The sequence below is a fragment of the Polyodon spathula genome, chromosome 9, assembly GCF_017654505.1.
Source record: "Polyodon spathula isolate WHYD16114869_AA chromosome 9, ASM1765450v1, whole genome shotgun sequence".
Lineage (NCBI taxonomy): Eukaryota > Metazoa > Chordata > Actinopteri > Acipenseriformes > Polyodontidae > Polyodon > Polyodon spathula.
Genome location: NC_054542.1, coordinates 19,703,058 through 19,728,392, shown reverse-complemented (window position 1 = coordinate 19,728,392; position 25,335 = coordinate 19,703,058). Strand labels below are relative to the sequence as shown.

The following is a 25,335-nucleotide window of genomic DNA, read 5'->3' as shown; positions in this document are numbered from 1 at the left end:
TCAATTATCCCCATTGGGGGTAATAAAAGACTCACCAGATATCCAAGGGCTTTTATAACATCAAGTTTACACATTGGGCATGTTCTGTGATCTAGTAGCCAGGGGTCAATGCACGTCCTGTGGAAAACATGTCTGTAATAATAATAAAAAAAAAAGGTAAAAAATCACTGTCTGCTTTAGTAATATGCCCTGGGCTTGTTTCCCATTAATATGCACCACATTTTACAGCCTGTTATGAGAGCTTCGGTCTACAACATTTTGCTATTAACCACACAGAGGAGATAAATGATTAATTTGCCTTTCTGATTTTCTCTCATTGGTCTCTTGTTTGCAAACATTCTCTTGGAAAGATATTCCTGTCTAAGCACTATTGAGACTAACCCTGGATTTCATTAATTGGAATACACACAATCAAATACCATAGAGAAAGAATGATTTCCTGGGACACACAGACCTTGGCTTTAGCAAAAAACTCACAAAGTTACAGAATATATATATATATATATATATATATATATATATATATATATATATATATATATATATATATATATATATATATAATACATACTGTAGATATTTCCAGAAAATCCACAAGGCAATGAAATGTCAGTGTGAGTAACAGCTGATTACTGTTTCCTCTCAAGTGACTAGTTGTGGTTTCCAATAACTGAATGAAAATAAAATGTTTAGCTGGCAATAGCTACCTATTTTACAAAAATGCATTTCAAGACATCAGTAAACGTCTTATTTTACATAACTTAGCAAAAGTGATATGCCATTTGAATTTGCCCTCTTTAAAATAAAAAAAAAAAATGGCAATTACTGTTTTTCTTTATTTTTTTAAAGCAATTTTCACCACTAGAAAACGTTTTGGGACAAAATGTCACAGCAATGTTCTGGAATGTTAAATGTATTCTTTGAATATAAAAAGTTTAACAAGGTCTCCAACAAGAAACATGTTGGTATTTATTATAAACTCAAATGACCCCCACTCATATTGGGTCACTTTATTTGGTGGAGATTTGGGCAAGATGCGCTGCTCTTTGTAATGCTTATTTCAAAGGAAATTCTTGGGTTCTAGAAGGTTGGCACATCATATTTAATAATGCTTCTGTGCATTGGTCAGAACTTAAAACCATACTGATCTCCTATTGTACTGGGTTTATATGCTTCACATATACAGTATACAGACGCCTTGAAGCAAACTACACACCTTAGGCCATTATTAAACCTGTCTAATCAAAGGTAGAGTACTTCAAATAAAGCACAGGTCCCCAACTGATGAGAGATCAACCAAATGGCTCCTAATGACGGATAATGGTTTAAATATGAAAAAAGTAGACAGCCTCTTATTTGTGTCAACCTAATATAACAAGCAGCCTGAAACGTAAATGCCTCAAATTCACCACATATCAAAGCAAATTGAAGGCATTTTAGTTTCATTACTTTGTAAATCAAACTGCATTAGCATCTTTACAATACTATCTGCACACTATTTAAAACTAAATACGGTTCTTTATATATATATATATATAATTGTTTTAGGCTGGGAAAGGCAAACGATGTAAGAGCATTCTTTCATTGATAAATATACACTGCTGCAATATTCAGGATATGGTAAAGATCTCGTTTGGCATACAAATTAATGTTGGGGGCAGTCTAAAAACAAACAATGGAAGAATCCAGAAACACATGTTTTCTATTTTCCATTTTTGTAGACAATTACATACTCAGGTATACGCAACATTGATTTTAAATATATACAATTCCTGATCTTACATCTACTTTGGGGGACTACTGCTAATCTGCAACAAAGTTACATTTATTAGCACTTCAACACTTAATCACAAAAAAAATAAAAATAAAATACTTGTAATTCTCCCGCTAGCACATGTTATCTTGGGTGGTTCTTTCTGCCCAGCTGGCATGTAAATGCAGCAAAAGACTAGAACTGGAAGGTTCCTTGGCTCTCCTTAATTTCCCTGTCATAGACACTTTACAGCTGACTGGAAATCCAGGATATTGTCAGACTGCAGGTTTGTGAACCAAGCATAAGGCTCCATTCAAACTGAGGCTAACACAAGAAAGTTGAATACCAAAAATTATATCTAGTGGTGCATGCTGGGAGAGTAAGGAGTGAGTGTGTGCTGCTGCAGGAGTGGGAAGGTGTGTACAGGCGGTAGGTGAGTGATTGTTACATTTTTTTTGTTTCATGTTTTTTTTTTTTTTTCCTTTTTGGGATATAGGTGTTATATGGGGTTTTGTTTTGTTTTGTTTCGTTTTTTTTTTTTTTGGGGGGGGGGGGGGTGTTTTTGAAAAAATAAGCTGACTTTTGCAGCTTTAACAGGCCAGCTTTAACTCCCCCAAACTTTGTTTTTGAAAAATTAAGCCGCTGCCATGGGGTACAAATGGTGATGGAGGGGTTCACCTCGTTGCAGCAGTGTGCGTTAGCTTTGGGTAATGTGGTTGGGTGTGAGCGTGTTTTGTCTGCTTCTCAATAGAATGGGGCAACCGTTGCTTTTTAAGTGAGATTAATCTTGTTGCAAAGGCTGTTGAAAAAGGCATTGTTGTGAATGACACCTTTGTTGCGTTTACAGCGCTATCTTTACCTTCTAGGAAAGTCATTCTCTCGAATGCCCCTCTGTTTTTTAAAAATCTTTTCTCGGTATGGTCAGGTTATATCCAGCCCCAAGACAATACTGATTGGCTGCAAATCCTCACAGCTGAAGCATATACTGTAGTATCATTCTGAAGACAGGTCAACGTGATTTTTAATGATATGAATCAGAAACTGAATATTGCACTTAAATTTAAGGCAGACAAGACCAAACATGTAATTTTTGCAACCACTGATGTGATGAGATGTTTTCATTGCAAAAAATTGTCCTGAGAAGGACAATAATGGGGTAATGAGAAGAAGGGTGAACAGAGTGAGCAAAAGCAACGGGACAGAAAAGAGAATGGACAGCCCGAGGCCTTGTGGATCCGGGAGTAGTTCCGTGGTTTCAGAAACTCCAGCTAATGAAAGCATTAAGGTCGAGAATACAACTCAGCCTAGCAAGTCTGAATAAAGACAGCAATGTTGAGGTCGTGTGAGTTGGCAGGACTTGACAGTAATACTGGGGAGTCTTCCACTCAGGCTGCATCTGTTAATGGTAAAGGAGTAAATGTCAGTGTGGTACAGGAAAGTAGCAGTCAGACTGAGAAAGGAGGTGGTTCTGCCGAGCAGGAAATGGAGTCTCTGCGTGACAAAGAGAAACAGACAGAAACTGAGGGAGATGATAAGAGTCTGGGAGCAGAGCACATAGCGGAGAAGGGAGCAGGTAGGTTTTTGAGTTTAAAGCTCAAAGGAAGAAGGGGCAGAGAAAAATACAGTGGAGTGTCAGTATTGCCAGCAAAGCTCTGGAGGAGAGCTCAGAGTTTGATAGTGAGGAGGTGAGTCTGACTGTTCGCAGACATCAAAGTCCTTGTTCTCTGTGGCTGGATACAGCGCTTACAGCACTAAAACATTCTTATAGCTCATTAAAGGTAGGAGAGGGGGTCATGTTGAGGATCATTTCCAAAATATTACACAACTTTTGCTGTCAGCGTGTTTTTCGCTACAGAAAGCTTGAGGTTCCAGTTCTCTGTGCTCCGAGCAATGGCATTTGAAGAATTTGATCGCAAAGGTTAATAGCAGTTTAAGGCACTAAACATAAACAGGCGGAGGGATGAGTTAAGAGAGCTGCTTTGTTTGAGTATCTGGGGCAGAAGGATTTGAAAGTTATTATTTTTTTATTTTTATTTTTTTTACAAGAGACGCACACTGATTTTAAGAACCAAATAGACTGGGCCAGGGATTGGAAGGGGGCAATTATTTTTAGTCACAGGTCTAGTGTGAGTGCTGAGGTAGCAGTCCTTTTTTTCAAGAGATTTTAAACCAGTTTCTTCTCATGAGGTGGTAAGAGGGCGGCTACTTAAAGTGCAGGTGAAGATCGGGGAAATCTCACTTGTTTTTGTTAATGTTTATGCACCAAACAATGGCAGAGAATGGATATATTTTTTCAGATTTTAGACAAAGTTCTGAACGGAGTTCGGACTATAACATTATACCAAAAGCCCTCGCTAATAGGTTAAGCACTGTAATGGGAAATATTATTCATCCCCACCAAACCTACTGCGAGTCCAGTAGATGCATTTTTGACAGTATTCTTTTAATTTGAGACACATTGGCAGCTTCTGAGCTTTTTGGTTTCCCTGCTGGGCTCATCTCTCTAGATTAAGAGAAAACCTTTGGCAGAGTCGACCACAATTATTTATGGAAGGTATTTGAAGTGTTCGGATTTGGTCCGGGTTTTATATCCCACCTGCAGTTCCTGTACTATGACATTTTCAGTTTGCTGAAGATCAACAGAGAGCTGAGTGCACCTTTCCCAGTCCACAGGGGTATCAGGCAAGGCTGTCCTCTCTTGGGAATGCTCTAGTCCCTGTATTTTGAACCTCTTATTTGCAGGCTCAGGCACGTTCCCAGGGAGCCTGGCTCAGCCCATAAAGGTGTCTGCCTATACAGGTGATGTTTATGTTTTTGTAACCAGTCAAGCAATTGATAATCTCTGTGAGTCAAAAGCTTTTTGAAATAGTTTTTTTTGCTAGAATAAATTGGCTAAAGAGTGCTGCTTTTGTATTTGGGGAATGGACAAAGCCTGGGCTTCCTGTATTTCCTGGTGGCCTGCTTTGTAGCTGGGAAGAGTTATATATGTAGGAGTGTTTTTGGGGGGTGGGAGAGGAATTGGGGGACAGTGTTAGAGGCAGTAAGGGGGCATTTGAAGAGGTGGTGCAAGGTCTTGCCAAAGCTCTCGATAGGGGCAGTTTAACCAGTAAATAATTTGGCAGCTTCTATGCTCTGGCAAAAGACTGCTTTCCCAGATTCATGCACTTTTATCTAATGAGCAGAAACTCTAAGAAGGGGTTTTACTGAATGTATTTCTTCCCCCTGTGAAACACCCTTCCCCCTCATACAGATTTCCCTAGCTATCAGTCAAGACAAGGAAGACAAGTGGCATTTGTTTAAAATTGAAAACTTGACAGTTCTCCCATCAAGTGTGAGAGGGGATAAGTTGTATCAATTATGTGTAAAAATAAAATATGAGAAGCAAATTACAAAGCCTTCCAGACACATCTTGGAGAGGGCGTTTGGAGGCGGAGGACCAGGTCAGCCCAGCTTCTACACCCCCCCACTGTCAAAGAGGTTGGGAGACTTACAGTGGAGATTTCTATACATGATTCTCGCTGTCAACTCCTACATCTGCATATTAGACCCGACAGTGTCCGACTAATGTCTGTTTTGTTTACAAAGAGGCTGTTTTTCATAGTTTTGTTTTCTGTAATAAATTAGCCTCTCTTTTTGCTCTATTAAAGAATGTATTTGTTAAATTGAATGTAGTTTTTTCTGTTTGTGTTTTTGTTTTGGTGTGCCTTATATTAAGGTAAAAAAAAAAAAGCTTTGCCAGCTATTTAATTCCCTTTTGGGGCATGCCAAGCTATTCATTTTAAAATCTAGGAAAGCTCAAATTGCCATTGTTGGGGAAATGCTGCTGTACAGTGTTCAGAATGCTGGTGATTAGCAGAATCAAGCTGGACTTCAGTTATCAACGCATGATCAATCATTTGGATTATTTTTAGTTAAATTGATGTATTGGTGGTGTGTTCACTGAAGCTGAAGGGGAAATCTATCTATCTATTTTTCTTTCTTAGAAGTCGGCATTACCTGACCTGGGTCTCTTTACTACCTGGGTATCAATTATTAATTTGATAATTTAAATACAAAATAGAAAATATGACAATGCCATTATAAACATGGGTTTCTGGCTGGCGTAATAAAGACGACACTAAAACTAGCTTTTGCATTAAGCCTTTTCTTTTCTGACAGGATATCTATCAGTGTTTTACAAAAAAAATAAACACACAGCGAGCGGCAAGTACACCTCAAAAATAATAACTGCGGCGTCTATTCTTCTCAGGAACGAAATCAGAAAGAAAACAACATAATAACATCCTGTTGGGTTTATGTCAGTGATCCATTAACAATAATAACTGTGTGGCTTCCAATACAGAATGCTTTATCTACAGCTATTGCACAGATATAGTTTCTTACCAAAAAGATCAGATAAGTAGCCTTTATTTAAAAATAAATAAATAAACAAATAAATAAAGTACTGTGAGCAGTGTACCCCAGAAAAAGACTTTACTATAAACAGCAGGCACACTCTACAATGCGTAAGGAGCAAAGCACAAAATGAAACATTCCTCACACACTTACAAAACGTGGACCTATTTTGTTTTGGGTTAAATAAAAAATACTTGTGGAGCACATTAAGTATGTGTGCTAGTGCTTCCTCCTTTGAATGAAATATTTCCATGGAAGAGTTAACAAATTCGGTTTTCTCCTGCTTTGGTAAAGAAATCCCACACAATGCTCCTTTGCTGGATGCCATGTTTTAAAACAACAACAACAACAACAGGGGAATATGGCAATAGATGTCGCAAAGAATCATTGCATTTAACATTAATAACTGTATTCAAACATTATTATTATTATTGTTATTAGTTCGATGTTTCCAGTACTGAAAAAGGTTACACAAGTCTACAGATCTGAAGGGACTAAATGTATGTGTACTTGTGGCAAAGTGCCCACCCCTGTGTGTATTTTGTGTTATATGTTGGGAGTTAATGTTGGTGTATAGTCATTGGTACACGGGATATAAACCGGTCTGTGTTACACGAGTGTGTAAAATGTATATTGGTATTTAGGCACGAGGATTGCACAGCACTTCATGTGCAAGTAAAAATTAATAATATGAGAGCACGGGGAATTGCACTTTATTAATTCATGTGCAGTTGTACCGCGACGCCAACTGAATGATTGATTACACTATGTAACACAATTTTTGTTCCTGGGTAGTAAGTGTTATTTCCTAATTGCTTATGCCTCAAAAGTATAGAAAATGGCTATTATTCCCCACAAACTTTGCTTCTGTGACCAGGACAGTGAGATTTCAAAATATCATTATTTCCAATGGGAAAACGGGCAAATGTATGTCTTTTCGTTCACATAAAGTCAGAAAAAAAACAACATATGAATCCAAATTAACATGTATTTATACCAAAGTAATACAAAAATGACTACAAAAGATTTAGAAGTGAGTATTTTTTCGAGTTTTACGATTATACTGTAAATACATATATAAACACAGTATAATCGTAAATCTCGAAAACTACTCACTTCTAAATCTTTTGTAGTCATATTTGTATTACTTTAGTATAAATACATGTTAATTTGGATTCATATGTTGTTTTTTTCTGACTTTATGTGAACGAAAAGACACACATTTGCCCGTTTTCCCATTGGAAATAGTGATATTTTGAAATCTCACTGGCCTGGTCACAAAAGCAAAGTTTGTGGGGAATAATAGCCATTTTCTATACTTTTGAGGCATAAGCAATTAGGAAATAACACTTACTACCCAGGAACAAAAAAATAAAAATAAAAAATTGTTACACGGTGTTAGCAATCGAGTCTTGGTACAGCTGCATAAAAGCAGCATGTTTTCACTCACTCGGAGTTGTGTGTTCGGGAGTGGAGAACGGGGGAGAGAGAGAGAGGAGAAGCGTGATTATAAATATCAATTGCTACGAGTGCTGGAAGCACCAGCACCGTACCTGTTTTGTGTAGCGTTTGTCCACCCTGTTTTGTTAGTATCTAGTCGTTTTGTTTGTCTATTTATTTTGGCCTCACGTGCCATGTGCTGTTTTTGTTACAATCCTTTTATTTTCTGACTGTCTGTTCATTTATTAAATGCTGAGCGAGACCATTCGCTCAGCTCCACCAAATTCTACCTCTCTGTTCATTTCCTGGTTCCTGTTTCTGGTCTGACGTCCCCTACTCCGGCCGTCTTTGTGACAGTACTATATAGTGTTTTAATATGTATCATGCACTTAAAACATTAATATGTGTTTTTTTTAATCATTACCCGTAAAAGACCCGGGTATTTTTCACGACAGGTACTCACACACATTTTATTAATTTTAGTTTTTAAAGTACATACTTGCAAGGAAGAATTCTGACAACATCTTTAGGTTTGTAGTTTTCAATACACACTGCACAATTCTCTGCATCCAGGTTTATTTCCTAACAGAATAAAAGAAAACCAAGGTTACAATAGTTTAGAAATAAAAATTAGGACAAATTCACAATTAAGGGTTTGCTTTACTACAGTACGTGTATAGATTTACGGATATCAGTATTAATCCATAAATGATCCATACCCTACTTTATTTGTATTAATCCATTAAATATTCTAAAAGTAAAACTTAAGAAACAAGTGTTTCAGTTATGCACTGATGAGACAATACAATGATTTGACATTAGGCGAAATGCCTGTCTACTTATTTATTTTTTAGAACTTTCCTATATTTAAAATGTAAAACCCTTACCACTGAGCCACTTTAATGTATTGTTTATAGACACACACATAAAAAATGCACCTTTATGGAAAACACACACACATAAACAGAGAACATGTTCAAATTGGGCTCTGCCATTGGCCTAGCACATGGTAATTATTTAATTCCAGACAGAACATTGTCTAGAATTTTAGGGGTCAAATTGTGCCCTTTACACTACTGACTTTAGGTGGCCCCACAAGAAGTAATCTAAGGGCTTCAAGTCCGGTGAGCTGACCCAACAGCCTGGGAGAAATGCTTTCTAAGAGATGTTTTGTAATGCTGCCAGTGGCGGTATGTGTAATCCACAACAACATTGTGGGAGCCCTAAGTCGTGCATTACATATGTCACAAGCACACTAGCTTGATTCTGTGAACCTTATCAGCATGTCTAAATTTCTAAGAGGAAATGACAGATCTGTACTGTTTGGCACAGTCCACTGCCTTTGTATACCAATCTCTTAAGACGATTATTACTGAACCCATGTTACTGCAGTGAACAGATGGACCTTTTTTTTGTAGTTTTAATAATATTAATGAGTCTGAGTTCAGAACAATGTCATTTCTGAAAGCCACCTTCAGTTAAGCCTGAAAGCACGAAACACACTGTAAAATGAGTGCCAGGAGAAAGACTAAATGCACGCCCACGTCTTACAAGGCTTTCCTCATCTGCACAAGACTGAGGCCGGAATAAATTAAACCACAAACCCAACACAAACTCATCGCTCATTTTGCAGTTTTGGTTTCTTTTTTTTAATCATATGATTCAAACTTCCTGTATCAACCACATACTGTATGTAGAAAGGAAGTAAAACTACCAAATCACTATTTATAGATTCCTGTACATTATGCAGGTTTTTGTCCTAAAAATGTAGAAATACTAAAAGCAACGTAATAAATTCAATTTTGACAATAAGTCTGCGGAAGACACTGAGAAAAACTTCTTCAAAATGCTTGTCATTGAATTTATTACACAACTTTAGCATTTTTAATTTTGGCACCTTTGAGTGTTTGTAGTTATGTATAAAACCAAAACATTGTTTTTTCCTAACAAAATGTCCACAGCCTCAGTACCACAAAAACCACCATGCACAGCTCTCTGTGCACTGATCTGATTGATATAGCTTATTCACTACCTACAGTCAGTGTTTGGGTTACTTTGCCGATTGACTGCCCTTTGGTTAACCTGTAATTGTCATTTTCTAGCCAGCTATCTTAGGTCTTAAGTTACAGTTGATCAAATGACAGATAACTTGTTTCACCTATGAATCATACCATTGCCTAAATGCGTTCCTACCTTATTTCTCACCAGTTGCTATTAAAGTTGCCACACCATGTAGAACATGCAGTCATTTTTGGTATTAATGTAACTTGTTGTCTTAGGTGCAATATTTATTTATTATTCTTGTATTTTTTCTACAAACATACATATATAAAAGTGCAAGACAAAAGGTTCTCCAACCAAAGACGGGACCAAGGGAGGTTTATCAATACTGCCAGTATACAGGTATTCTTTTACTGTCAACAGGGTACAGGATTATGGTTCTCACTCTAACAAAGGTCACATTTCTAATCTGGAGTGGATCTGGAGATGGTAGTCACTCCGGGCCTAGCACAAACCCTACTCTTTACTATGCTAAGGATCATGTAAGCACTACTCTGCCAATTCCCCACCCATTCCTAATGGGAACAGGGTGCCTGCAAACACAGCAACAGAAACACTCACGCACGCACACACACACGCACACACACAGCTGGGAGGTTCCTTACCTTGTCTCCTCGTTTCACAGTGTGCAGCTGGAGCTGACTTATGGCTTTTTTAGTCTCCTTTCTATTGTTCTAAAACAAAGTACAAAAAAAAAAAAAAACAATTGTCAGTGTTTTTGATTTACTGAAATGTGATTAGGCGGCACTCAAGAATTCCCTAGACTTAATTTTATTTTAATATGCTTTATATTAAACAAAACTGGAATCACAAGCACATGAACATAAATGCAAGGTGTACAGAAACCCGTACTTAACACTCGATTAGAATCCTTTAATCACACTGTTTTAGAGAAATGTTTGCTTACAATACTGAATTGCTGGAAAGCTGGCTAAGTTTGCTCCTCTGTGTGTCTTCAGACAAACTGCTCTGCTGGGGAATTGTAGCGGTTTGAATGCAGCCCTAAGGGCAGAACCTCATTACCAGGTAAAAAGTATGTGTTCTCTCTCTCTCTCTCTCTCTCTCTCTCTCCTGTGTTCAGTGAATTCCCCACACCCTCTCACAAAACCCTTTCAATGATGTTTTTCTGTGTTGTTGTTTTAAAAGGCACCCTTTGTTTGTTACCCCAAATAGCATTTAGATAAAAAGAGGAAAAACAGACTTAAAAAAAACAAAATCTGTGTTATCTAAGATGAATCCTCAATTTAAGGTCATTCACTGGATTATTTGTCATTTGGTTGTTGAACATTTTTTTGGAGTCTTGAACATTTGTTTAATACAGCCTCCCTAAAAAAAAGTTTAGTGGAACTGATAACTTCAGCTGTGGCTCTAAAAGAAGTTTCTTTTTCAGTGTTTATGACTCCTGCTCTTGTTAGTGCGATAAGAAGTTATTTAACCAGTTAAACAACCACTTAGTGCTATTAATACCAGCTCAAAGGGGTCCCCCTACCAGTAATGATACAAATAATAATAATAATAATAATAATAATAATAATAATAATAATATTAATAATAATAATAACAATATGGTGTACATGACAATCAGAATAGTAATAAGTTGGTATACATGAGAATCAGAACCGTTCCAAATTAACAGTTCACAAATTTCATATAAAATAGTATTTATATTAAAAACACAATAACACATTCTGATAAATTCATTGCAGTCACAAAGCAATGAAGCACTTTTCCGCTTGTCCGTCAGAAAGCTTCTCAGCAAAGTACCTAAACTGGGCAATTTCTTTCAATCAAGTGGTAACTGACCCTGCAATAGGGGAATGTCAAGATAAGGCTGTGCTGTTGAATATGGCCAAGAACAGTCTGATCCAAAACAAGCTGAAAAGGGGTCTGTGACAGAAATACAATGAGTTCTGGTTGTAATCTCCCTCTCGACCTGTGAGGGTGCTAAATAGCGAAAGGAGAAGTTTCTGGATGGGCTGGCCTGACATTCGTTTCCAAGGTCGGGAAGTCGGTCAGCCCGAAAAGAAGCGAGACTCTGTTGGAGGAACGTATTGACCTGGAAGGTAACCAAGGTAGCAGCTCCAAGCAATAGACACAGCTGGAATTGTTAACCAAGGGGTCATGCAGGGTAGCATGGAAAGGGGCCAGAGAAACGCTAATCTTTTCCTTCCCTTGGGTTTGTGGTTATAAACTGGAAGGAGCGTGTGAGACGCAGAGAAAAGCGTACTTGAAATATCCGTGAGTGTTTTGTTTGTTTGTTCGTTTCTGTTCAAGTAACTGTCTGTGTTTGTAGATCACTAGACGGCTAAGCACATATCTGGAGCTGTCGCCTTGGGCTAGCACTAAACCGGATCAACACTGCACTTCACTCACGCTCTTTAATAAATTATCATCCACCACGAGCACTACAGCATGCACCCGGACTGGTAACAGTGTCTTGTATCACTGTGGGACGGATAAATACTGTGTTATAATTTTGGTCGTGCGGAACCGTTTATGTAAATACCCTCCATGCTTTACACATAGGTGTGTATTGCAGGAGGTTTATTGTTTTGGTCACCAGACCGGGAATTACAAAATAAAGTCTTTCTAACTGGATTACAATTGCCTGCCTGTGATTATTCCTGCACTGCATCACCCATCACCTGTTCATAATCAGCAGCCACTTTGCAACAGGGCCCAACAGCTACAGATGTCTGAGTCTGAAACAGGGACTACCCCTGAAGTACTATATTTATGTGACTATCAGGAATAGTTTCAATGCAATGCAATAGCATATCTTTAGTTGCTAACTGTGATAGCACCATGTAACATTTTTTTTTTTTTTTGTTCCTGGGTAGTAAGTGTTATTTCCTAATTGCTTATGCCTCAAAAGTATAGAAAATGGCTATTATTCCCCACAAACTTTGCTTTTGTGACCAGGACAGTGATATTTCAAAATATCATTATTTCCAATGGGAAAACGGGCAAATGTGTGTCTTTTCATTCACATAAAGTCAGGAAAAAAAACAATATATGAATCCAAATTAACATGTATTTATACTAAAGTAATACAAAAATGACTACAAAAGATTTAGAAGTGAGTATTTTTTCGAGATTTACGATTATACTGTAAATACAGCCTGTGCTGGTGTCTGTGTTACTTATGAAATATTTAGAATTGTGTGTTAATTTATACTTCTAGTGTTGTGTTTTCCACTGAGTGCTACATTTTTACTGAATACTGTCTTTAAAATCTTAAATTACATTTAAAACAAATCTATTGTGAATAGTGCAAGTAGACTACAGTGTGCCCACTGACTCCTCTGTTGTATCAGTAGATAAGATAGCTGGGGATTATCAGTGTCATAATCCGTGTCACCTTCATCTCCACCCCCATCCAGGTTGAATTAGAATCATCACATTCCCGTTCATGGTATGGACTGAATAAAACCTACTTATATATAATTGTTTGCATTTGTTTACAAGCACTACTTCATTAAGTTAGGCTTTTGTTTTGTTTTATGTAAACAAATAAATATACAGGCACCATCTTGTTTTGGAATTCAGATGTGATCCAGTGTACTTTTTAAGGTGACAAGATTTGTAAGTCCTTAAACTGGGACAGTATGGAAATATTGTGAACAACTTCCAATGTCAAAGCTATGGGGAAGAGCTAATATACTGAAAGTGAATGCAGAGACTCGTGGTGATATTCAGTGGAATCTTTTACTTTTAAAAACTATTTTTATGAATAAATGATCTTATTGTCTTTGTAATGTCATTTCAACACAACAGGTAGTCATTACATTACACAGGAGCAATTCAATAATATACTATACTGAGATTCTATTTTATTGACAATTACTGCTGCAAATCTAATTCCTTTTCTGCCTAAGAAACTGCATTTTCTCTCTTTGATTTCCACTTTCCATCTGGCTCTCTCTCTATCTCTATGCTATCCCCCAGTGTCCAATCTCCAAACCAGGCCCTTCCTGCATGAAAACATTACATATCTCAATATTTCTATTTATTAAATGGTTACTTCATAGAATCTATTTTTTTTTCAAGATATCGAACTTCTTACCACTTAACATGACAAGATATTGTTCTGTATTTTTTCTAATGGAGTTTTTCATTGGCTCATTGTTTTTCTTCTATTAAACTAAACGCTGTTATAAAGGTGGAAAAAAAACTGGACAAAATGAGCGTCCCAAGAAAGGTTCTGGGGACACTGGGACCAATGTACCAAAAGTGGGACTGTCCCGTCTAAATTGGGATATCTGATCACCTTATTCATTTTACACAGAAAGACAGTGAAAAGCTCCCGAACGTGGCAAAGCACCTATAAGTACATACATTACATACATGCTCACATACATACATAAGGGGTGTGCAAGTTTTGAAATAAAAAACAACTGCCATGGGACAAAATGCTAGAAAAATCTGCCTGCCCCCTCCCAGTTGCACAAAATACACACAAAAAAAGTATAGAATATAACTTGTAGGATTTTGGTTTTATTTAACAATTAACACAATCAATCAATTAGTGAATCACACGCACAGATCTAGCCTTGTAGCTTGACGGGTTCATTAAATTCTTCAAGATACACAAAAAGCTCTCTGTCACTCCACCTCACCTCAACACACTTATAACAACACTAAGTAAATGTTCCTTTCAGTGCAGTTTGGAACACATTTGCTAGTAAATTTAAGTAGCATACTAAGAGTACAACCATAATAAACAATACTTAGGAGATATTCAAATATAAAAATAACTTCTCTGTTTTTTCCACTCTTTCTCTACAATCTGAATTCAACTCCTGATGTCCAGGTGTTGTAGTTTGTTGCATCACAGATACAAAATCACTGCTACTATAATTATTGCTGCTTCATGGAATTCTGACTTTCTTGACGTTCTTACAGTTTTGCTGAACCCCAGATGTTTAAAAGGATGTGTTTAGTCAAGTTAAGTTTCTCTGAATTTTTTACTGTTTTTTTACTAAAATGTAAGCAATATTTACAGCAGGGTCCATCAAATTCTTCTTTTTTTTTTTTTTAAATAATGTACATACAGCTATTTTTCCTCCACTAACATCTTGTCCTATGATGACTGACTGCAACACTGGAGGTGGGGAGGGCAACACTCTTTCCCTGCACTACTCTCACTGAAAATAAATACATACATTAATTAATACATACACATTACCATGAGATTTACAGTAAAATAAAACATTGTACTGATAATCTCTCATATAAGCATTTAATTTCTATCATTAGAAACATATTTGTCACTCTTCATGTTTTAATAGTTTCATAAAATCAATGGACTGTGTATAAATAACTAATATCGTTTCTTTTCAAAATAGTGAAAAAAAAAAGTTGTAAATGCGTTTAAATCTAAAAAATATGTAAATATAATAAATGGGTTAAATATAATAAACTAGGTTAGCAACACAAAAAATCGATAGAAAAAATAATCAATACATTTTTCCCTGGGAAAGTTCGTCTTGAAATGCTTCTAAACAGTAAACTTGTTTTTTTTTCAAACATCCCAACAAGCACACACTTGACCATAGTTTTTAATCTGCTAATATCGCAGCGCGAAATAGATGTCAACAATTATTTACTTCAGGAATTTTTGTTGCAAAACTCCTAAAAGCAGTCCAATCATAACTGAGCGTAGGTGGGACACAAACAGTGAAGGTCTTTAGTAGGTTTAACCAATAGGAGAGTCAAAGATCTGCCCCTTGTTATACAGTCATGAGCGAGCAGAAGCGGGACATAATTGGGAGTTTAACCAATGGGAAAGTGAAAAATCTGCTCTGGTTTTACAGCTGTCCAATCATGAGTGAGAAGAGGAGGGACAATAAACAACAACTGTCCTTAAACAGGATATCTTTGGCAAATCGTATTTTTAAAACCTCCTTTTTTCCCCTTCAACAGAACTAATTGAGCTTTATTAAGCTAATATAATAAGTAAAATGTGTGGGTTATTATGACATTCTTAAATATATTTACAAAATATAGCAATACAAGATACAGCTCTACCGTTGGTCTATTCATTTTTTAACACCATTTTTTACACATCTTTTGGTAAACTGAGTTAATTAATAACAACTATCTTTCGTTGCGTGTGACGCCAGTAGCACGGCTCGGCTCTGCAGTGGAAAAACAACCCAGGCTCCCCTTAACCGCACCGTGAGGGCTCAGTACAACCCCAGCGTGGCTTGGTTGTACAGTGGAAAAGAGGCTTTGTTGAGAACTTCGATGTAATATTTCAAATTGTTTTTTACAAATTAAAAAAAAAAAAAGTCATAAGTCAACTGAGACATTGTAGTCTATTTGGTTACAAATCAATTTCCAAGAACTTTCTCAGAAAAAATTGAGGTATATACCAGAAATACCTGAACTGATCATGAAAGCACCAAATCTTCAAACAGAGGTAATTACGTGGAATTACTTTCTCTGATTTCAGACTAAGACAGCATGTTAAGCAATCACTTGTCAACAGCCTCAGTATTGTCAGGTACCTAGAAGATGATTCCGAATGGCTTAATCTCTTCTGTGCCTCAGGTTTTGCTGGATGCAGAAGTACAATAAGGAAGCCAAGTACGTAGCTATGTAAACCGCAGATGTTCTGTGAAAATGTGTTACATTTATTAAAATAAAAATAACTAGAACTGCCAGGCAGTTTTGCGGCTTGCAAGCTCAGTACCAGTTGGAAATTTTGGCAAGCTGTAGCATTGCAGCACAAGTGTTAGCAACAGTTTTATGGAGCAGTTTCAATTCAGAATATTGCATTAGTTCATAATCTCACCATGCTTTATAACTTTAAACACCATAGTAAAAATGACCCTGTCTACACACTATAAGGAGTTATAAGTTAATTTTACATTTAAAAAGAGGTAAAAGGTCACGATGAAGGTAATTTTTTAATACAGCATAATACCCAACATGTATGGGTTGTACACGTGACATAACCTTATGTGCACTGTAAGGATATATATATATATATATCTATATATAATATATATATATATATATATATATATATATATATATATATATATATATATATACACACACACACACACACACACACACACACACACACACACACACACAGTGCCTATAGAAAGTCTACACCCCCTTGAACTTTTTTTCACATTTTGTTCTGTCAGTGCCTCAGAGTTTCATGTATTTAAATGAGGATTTATTTTCCACTTATCTACACACCATACTCCACACTGTTAAGGGGAAAAAAGTTTTTATTGAGAAAAAAATATATATATTAAAAATATAAAACAGAAAGATCATAATTTGATAAGTTTCCACCCCCCCAAGATAGTACATGGTGGTAGCAGCTTTGGCAGCAATTACAGCTTGGATAAGTCGCTACCAACTTTGCACACCTAGATTTGGCAATAGTTGACCATTCTTCTTTACAAAACTGTTCAAGCTCTGTCAAGTTCCTTAGGGAGCATTGATGGACAGCAATCCAAGTCATGCCACAAATTTTCGATTGGATTTAGGTTGGAGGTCTGACTTTTACCCTTTTGTTCATTAGCTACTTCAGTGTAGCTTTGGCTGTGTGCTTTGGGTCGTTGGCATACTGAAAGGTGAACTTCCGTCCCAGTTTCAGCTTTCTTGCAGAGGGCAGCAGGTTTTCCTCAAGGACTTGCTCCATTCATTTTCCCTTCTATCCTGACGAGTGCCCCAGTCTCTGCCGTTGAGAAACATCCTCATAACATGATGCTGCCACCACCATGCTTCACAGTAGGCATGGTGTTCTTTCGGTGATGCTCTGTGTTGGGTTTGCGCCAAACATAAAGCTTTGCATTTAGGCCAACAATTCCATTTTAGTTTCATCAGACCACAAAACTGTTTGCCACATGGCTACAGAATCTCCCGAGTGTTTTTTTGCATACTTCAAACGGGACTCAAGGTGGTTTTTCTTGAGTAATGGCTTCCTTCTTGCCACCCTACCATACAGGCCAGATTTCCGGAGTGCTTGGGATACTGTTGTCACCAGTCTTGGCCATAAAAGCTTGTAGCTCTTGAAAAGTTGCCATTGCCATCTTGGCAGTCTCTCTGATCAGTCTCCTTCTTCCCCGGTCATCCAGTTTGGAGGGATGGCCTGATCTAGGCAGGGTCTTGGTGGTGCCATACACCTTCCACTTCTTAATAATCCTCTTGACCATGACCGTGGGATATTCAACGCCTTTCATATTTTTTTATACCCATCCCCTGATCTGTGCCTTTCAAAAACTTTGTCCCGGAGTTCTTTTGAAAGCGTCTTGGTGCTCATGGTTGAGTCTTTGCTTTGAAATGCACTACCCATCAGAGGCCACTTAACTTGGTGTGTGATTTTGAAGGCAATTGGTCACACCCGAGCTAATTTAGGATTGCTATTACAAGGGGGGTGGACACTTATCCAACCAAGCTATTTCAGTTTTTATTTTGAATTAATTTTCTACAAATTTCTAGAATATTTTTTTCACTTGGAAGTTGTGGGGTAGGATGTATAGATAAGTTACTATTTTAATGCATTTTGAAAGGGGTGTAGACATTCTATAGGCACTATATATAATTAATTTATTATGCCAATTCAGTGGGTATACATTATTACTTGAAAGCTCTTGTATATAAAAAGGAAAAAATGTACAACCTTGATCTCCTTTACTGCTCTATTCAGTTTCAATGTAGGCGTGCATGGAATGAGGAAGGTTGTGCCTTACCATTTGCATCCTCCCTTGCTTCTCTATTGCGTATGGGCAAATTACACACAAATGAAACAGTAGTTGGACTGAAATGATGCACAAAATAACCCACATTTATCACAGTACCTGTTAAACTACTGTATGTACACCAATTACATGCCTAGAGGGCTTGAACATGTCAGCATATGAAAACCCACCCAAGCTTGGGTGCTATTTACCTGGTTTCCAAACTGCGTTCCAGCATACAGATATCTCTGTATGTAGTAGAAGATAAGCCAAGCCAAAGAGATGATCATCATTGCAATGAAGGCGATGGTCACAAACACAACAGACTGACCACTCAAAAACTCCTGTACATGGCGGGTGCCCACAGCTATGGACATTTTGACTGGGATTCCTCTGCGGACCAGCTCTAAAATCTCAATCCCCTTCGGGTAGCCAACCATAACGACCACTGTGTTTCCAGTCCCTATAAACAACAAAGAAATGAAATGGTTAATAACAAACCAGACACGTACCCAAGTAACACACAGTGGATCTCCAGTACAGGATTTAAATTTAACTTATAAATGTGACCTTAAAACCTTCCAGCTGTGTTGTTATACACATGAATAATTTATCGTACACAATGTCTATACAAACTGTGACTTCCAGAACGCTTTTTAAGTCTCCAATAAGAAGCATAAGTAAGTCACCATGAACTACATTCTACAGTAAGATCCTGACCAATGCACTGGTGAAGTCAATGTACAGTACACAGTATACTGTTCCAAGTTTCATTACAATTTGATGGGCGATTCTGAAGATAAAAGGTTAAAAACTGTAAGTATTTAGGGCCGTGTTCGAAGGTTTGTTCGCTCTCCAGGAATTCGAAGACAGTTTTAAACCTTTTTTTTTTACACAATTTTTTGAAAAAGTCAATTGTAATGACTCAGGAATGATGCCTGTCAACTTGGAGTTGATCAAATAAATCACTTTTCAACTAAAGCGGTTTTAAATTTAAGATGAAAATGACACTATATACAGTGGTTGTACTGCTTCTGTAAAATATGTAAAATATGTACTGAATACCTAGTGTACAAGACAGTGTCAGAAAGTGCTATGGTAGAATATGTTTAAAACATATAAATATATGTTAACACTAATAATTTTAATTTCAAAAACTGAACACCGTCCGCCCCTCCCCCCTCCAGCTTGTGTTATCCAGAGGCAAACCTTTAATTTCTTCATTCACCATCTCGACAGCAAAGTGTTGTATAGCGTAAACTGTATTGAAACAACTGTCTCGAAACCCCTCTGCTGTTTGGGATTTTTTTGTTAAATGCCCAAATGACCACAAAATAAGTTGAATGCAAACTGTGCAAATGACTTTTGATGTGTCATGGCGGCACAACCAATCTCCAGGGTCACTTGAGAAGCAAAAGTTCATATTATTTATATTTTTAGTAGTAATAAAATGTGACACAGATAACCTGCTTGGAACAGTGACTGTTAAATAAAGCTTTGTTTTGCATAAGTCAGCTGCATTTAATGCTGCTGCAATGCAAGCTTACTGGACAGATCAATTACGTGTAAATAACCAGGTTTGTAGTTGATAAAAGGAGAAAGTACAAACTATTTCTGTAAAGTCTAGACGGCAGCAGGAGACTGAGTGCTTACTTAGAGAAAAGAGGCAGCTGAGGAAGCAAAGGAGGAGAGCAGAACAGTCAGGAGGCACTCAATCTATTACAAAGGGTCAAAAGAGAAGCTTGCAATATTGCAGAGCTGAGCGCCTACAGAAACGCTGCAAAAAGAAGTAGCGTCCAAGAACTATAAAAACCCATTCAAATTTGCAAAGAAGTTATTCACAGGGAGAGAAATGGCACACTAAAAGCAACTAAATCTGAACTGCAGAGATATCTCGAAGGAAACGCACACAGATTCAAAAAGGCAGGAGCCTATGTCAATTCCTTCAGACATCCCACCTATTAATCCACCAAAATACCAAATGGAGGACTGTGTACCTAAGTGGAAAGAATTAGAGCAAACTGTCAAAAAGGCAAAGGCGTCATCATCCACTGAGCCTAATGGAGTTCTGTACAGTGTACAAGAGTGCCCCTAGTGTTCTACGAATCCTGTGGAAATTGATGAAAGTAGCATGGGAAAAACAGGTTGTACCAAAAGCATGGCGCAGAGCAGGTGGGCTCTTTATACTCAAAGAAAAAGATTTGTACTTACAGGTTTTCATATTTCCCTTTTACTTGTAAATCATATTCATTTTCATACTGCATCTCATTCAAACTGGGATAATTAATAGAGTTAAAAGGGAAAGTGGAAAATCTGGGCTCCTGACTGTTGCTTACCTTTCATAAGCACAAAAAAAAACCCCACAAACCGAACACTTAGATTAGTAATTTACATGACAAATGTAGTACCTCCTTGCAGTTGGTTTTAGTGCTGTAGTTTCATGCATCCATTCTTTAAAAACGTAACTACAGAGATAAATCAAAGCATGCACAGCGGTATGTACTGTAATTATTATTATTTTTTTTAAGCAAAGGGAAATTAATTCATTTTATTTATTTGTTTGAATCACCAATCATTTTTTGCTTTTAGCACCGCGCTTCCCCCTCACCCCCTCTGATTCACTGAATCTGCGTGGAATTAAAAAATATACACAACGTTCTCGTTTTGTGTTCTTATTATAGCCTGTTACTATAATACAATCAATCAGACAAACATGCACAGTAAATGAAGCTAATAATAAAAATAAAGTGACCTGCTCACAGAAGCATCTTATCTAAAGCACATTCCAGATCCTGGTTATTCCAGTGTCACAATGGTTTTATTTTATTTTACTTTTGCAATTGGCTGCTTATATACAGTACTGTGTAAAAGTTTTAGGCAGGTGTGAAAAAATGCTGTAAAGTAATAATGCTTTCAAAAATAGACATGTTTATAGTTTATATTTATCAATTAACAAAATGCAAAGTGAGTGAACAGAAGAAAAATCTACATCAAATCAATATTTGGTGTGACCACCCTTTGCCTTCAAAACAGCATCAATTCTTCTAGGTACACTTGCACACAGTTTTTGAAGGAACTCAGTAGGTAGTTTGGCCCAAACATCTGGAGAACTAACCACAGTTCTTCTGTGGATTTAGGCAGCCTCAGTTGCTTCTCTCTCTTCATGTAATCCTAGACAGACTCGATGATGTTGAGATCAGGGCTCTGTAGGGGCCATACCATCACTTCCAGGACTCCTTGTTCTTCTTTACACTAAGATAGTTCTTAATGACTTTCGCTGTATGTTTGGGGTCGTTGTCATGCTGCAGAATAAATTTGGGGCCAATCAGATGCCTCCCTGATGGTATTGCATGATGGATAAGCATCTGCCTGTACTTCTCAGCATTGAGGAGATTAATTAATTCTCCAAAACCATTAATTCTGACCAAATCCCCAACTCCATTTGCAGAAATACAGCCCCAAACTTGCAAGGAACCTCCACCATGCTTCACTGTTGCCTGCAGACACTCATTCGTGTACCACTCTCCAGCCCTTCGGCAAACAAACTGCCTTCTGCTATAGCCAAATATTTCAAATTTTGACTCATCAGTCCAAAGCACCTGCTGCCATTTTTCTGCACCCTATTCCTGTGTTTTTCATGCATAGTTGAGTCGCTTGGCCTTATTTTCACGTCGGAGGTATGTCTTTTTGGCCGCAAGTCTTCCATGAAGGCCACTTCTGACCAGGCTTCTCTGGACAGTAGATGGGTGTACCAGGGTCCCACTGTTTTCTGCCAATTCTGAGCTGATGGCACTGCTGGATATCTTATGATTGAGAAGCGAAGCAAGCATGATGTGTCTTTCATCTGCTGCAGTAAGTTTCCTTGGCCGACCACTGCGTCTACGGTCCTCAACGTTGCCCGTTTCTTTGTGCTTCTTCAAAAAAGCTTGGACATCACATCTGGAAACCCCTGTCTGCCTTGAAATTTCTGCCTGGGAGAGACCTTGCTGATGCAGTATAACTACCTTGTGTCTTGTTGCTGTGCTCAGTCTTGCCATGGTGTATGACTTTTGACAGTAAATTGTCTTCAGCAACCTCACCTTGTTATCCGAGTTTCGCTGTTCCTCACCCAGTTTTATTCCTCCTACACAGCTGTTTCTGTTTCAGTTAATGATTGTGTTTCAACCTACAAATTGAATTGATGATCATTAGCACCTATCTGGTATAACTGTTTAATCATACACCTGACTATATGCCTACAAAATCCCTGACTTTGTGCAAGTGTACCTAGAAGAATTGATGCTGTTTTGAAGGCAAAGTGTGGTCACACTAAATATGGATTTGATGTAGATTTTTCTTCTATTCACTCACTTTGCATTTAGTTAATTGATAAATATAAACTATTAACATGTCTATTTTTGAAAGCATTCTTACTTGACAGCATTTTTTCACACCTGCCTAAAACTTTTGCACAGTACTGTATATACACATACTGCTGTGTAACCAAAACGCATACTGTTCTGTATCTCAGCAAAGTTATAGGCAAAGTCTCCTGAGGTTTATATTACTATACAAAAGCAGGATCCAAAGGAATGAATGGAAAACTGTGGACCCAGCGGCCATGTGTTTTTAAAAAGATCCAATTCAAGTTATAAGGACTATGAAGAGCTATTTCTCCAGTGCTTGGCCATATGCTTAGAAAAGAAAGAAGAGGAAGGAAGTGAAAGATGGGAATCACTATAGACAGACTATTAATTTGAAATGCTCCATGATCTGCTTAATGAAATACCTTAAATTAAATGAAGTCTAGACCGTTAAGTGTTGCACAGCAATGTAACCACAGTGGGTTAAAATAATACTGCTGCGTACATCTACTTTCCATGAGCCCACAGCAGTAAACTTAAACAAGCATGTCCATGACATTCATTCCTGCAAGATTACAGCTATCAATATCAAGATCTACATACAGTAAAGTAAACAAGACTCTGTATCAAGTTTCATTACAATTAGACAAACACATATGGTCAGGTGGACACACACATCCTTGACCAAAAAATATAATCATTTGAAGCTCTAGAAATAAGCAAAACTCAAAAATGACATACAGAAAGGCAATTAGACAGAAAATAAGCCTAAGGTTGATACATTTAATGACTTGTTCTAAAAACTATCAACAAGTTCCACCACAATTGGACAAGGTTATTGTACATACAGACAAAAGTATTGGCACCTGATGCTTATTATATTCAATGTAACAGATTAAGGACAAGCATTTAGTAAACTTTAATCATTTAAAACAAAAACAAAACACACAATTTCTAGTAATATAATAAATAATCTTCATGAAACAATAAACTTATTTAATTTAAAGTATTCGTTCATGGTATTGGCATCACTGCTTTAGTATTTCATTATGGCTTTCAGACGTTTATGTTGCATCCTGTTAGTGAAATTTGTATTGCACTAAACAAAAAAAAAAATTATCAAAAGGTACATGCATAAAAGTTTATTTTAAATGTCGTGGATATACATATATATAACCTAATTGTTCGTTACTTTATTCTCACAGATCTGATTGCGTAAATGTGACAGACATAAGAAATGTACAGAAAAGTTTTCAGATATACAGTCGCCACACTTAGAACAGGGTGTTTGTGTTAACGGGATTCACCTGCATTAAGTGATGGATGGTATAAATTCCCACACAATAAACTGAAAAGAAGCGGTCGGCTGACGGCACACGTTTCAGAGGACAGCATATGTTCGTCTTCACTGCCCCCGAGTCAGTGGTGAGCTGAGCCGAAAATAATACAATTGTCTATTTCAAATTGGGAGAAAAAAATGGGGTAAAAATCAATTGAAGACTACTAAATTATAAAAAATAAAGTGCATAGCACGCTGCAGTGTTACAAGCGCAGCATGCACGCTTAGGTCATAGGTGTCTGTTGCAGGCAGAGCACCCTGGTCAACAAGGTGACACAGTTGAGAATTCTTCCTCTGACATCCCCTTTGATGTTGTCAGAGTTTCAGTTTCGGTTGCATTTTCGTCAGCGCTCTCCTCTTCAACTATAGAAACCCCAGCTTTTTTGAAGCAAAACCGCATTTTTTGCTGACTGAGTTCCAAGCATGCTTTAGCAAGTGCACAGTATCTAACAAAGACATTTTATTTACACTGCATTTTCATGCTGATGCTCATCGCTTTTCTCTTTCCAGCCATGCTTGCTGTTGCAGTCAGTGCTGTTTTGTCCGATATAACAACTGCCTGAAATAACCCTGTATGATGGAAGTGGTGGATACTGTACTAGTCATTTCAGGGGAAAAATGCAGCTGTCTCTGCAAAATATTTTAGTGTAAATGCTTCAGACAAGTGAGCACACTAATCCATTTGAACAGGATCTTCACAAACCTGATTTGGTACGCTGTTTAGTCTTATTTAGTCTGATTTAGCAGATGATCTGTCTGTGATGATTAACTTCTGGTATGCCGCAGTTTTGTCTTTGTCATATTAATTAGTGGCTAATGTTCAATAAATACTTGTACTTGCTTGAATTAACTTCTATTGTGTAGGATGCCAATACTTTGAATTTATTTTAAGGTACATGTAATGCATACAGTTTTTTTTTTTGATGACGTTATTCATTTTAAAACCAATTTTTAAAAATCTGAGCGTGCTGAAAGTAAGTAAAATACAAACTTGTTTCTGATATTAACAGGATTGCCTTTTAGTATTTTTATGTGTTTTTTTTGTCGTTTTTTTGGTATTATTTCGTGCATTGACTCTTGCAATGAATATTCGTATTTTGCTCCTTTTCCAGCATTCTTATTTCTCAATGTACATGTTATAAAAACAAATTAGTCACTTTTGCTTTGATTTTGTGATCAAGCTGGTATTTGTATTGATTTTATTGTTAACCTTTAAACAGTTTGAAGCATGTTTTAGTGTGTTGTGGGCCAACAGTATGAACTTATTTTTTGTATTAGCACAGTATCTCATGCGGT

The 25,335-nt window shown here is 37.2% G+C and overlaps 1 protein-coding gene across 1 annotated transcript in view; it reads right to left on the bottom strand.

Moving 5' to 3' along the window:
• LOC121320477 (E3 ubiquitin-protein ligase RNF149-like) overlaps positions 1-25,335 on the bottom strand; it is a 51,588-nt gene that overhangs the window by 6,000 nt on the left and 20,253 nt on the right. The window contains exons 2-5 of the mRNA XM_041258827.1: positions 18,570-18,820; positions 10,255-10,323; positions 8,088-8,170; positions 36-132 (exon numbers count right to left, since the gene is read on the bottom strand). Coding sequence (XP_041114761.1) covers positions 36-132; positions 8,088-8,170; positions 10,255-10,323; positions 18,570-18,820 — 500 coding nt within the window. The remainder of the gene's footprint in view (positions 1-35; positions 133-8,087; positions 8,171-10,254; positions 10,324-18,569; positions 18,821-25,335) is intronic.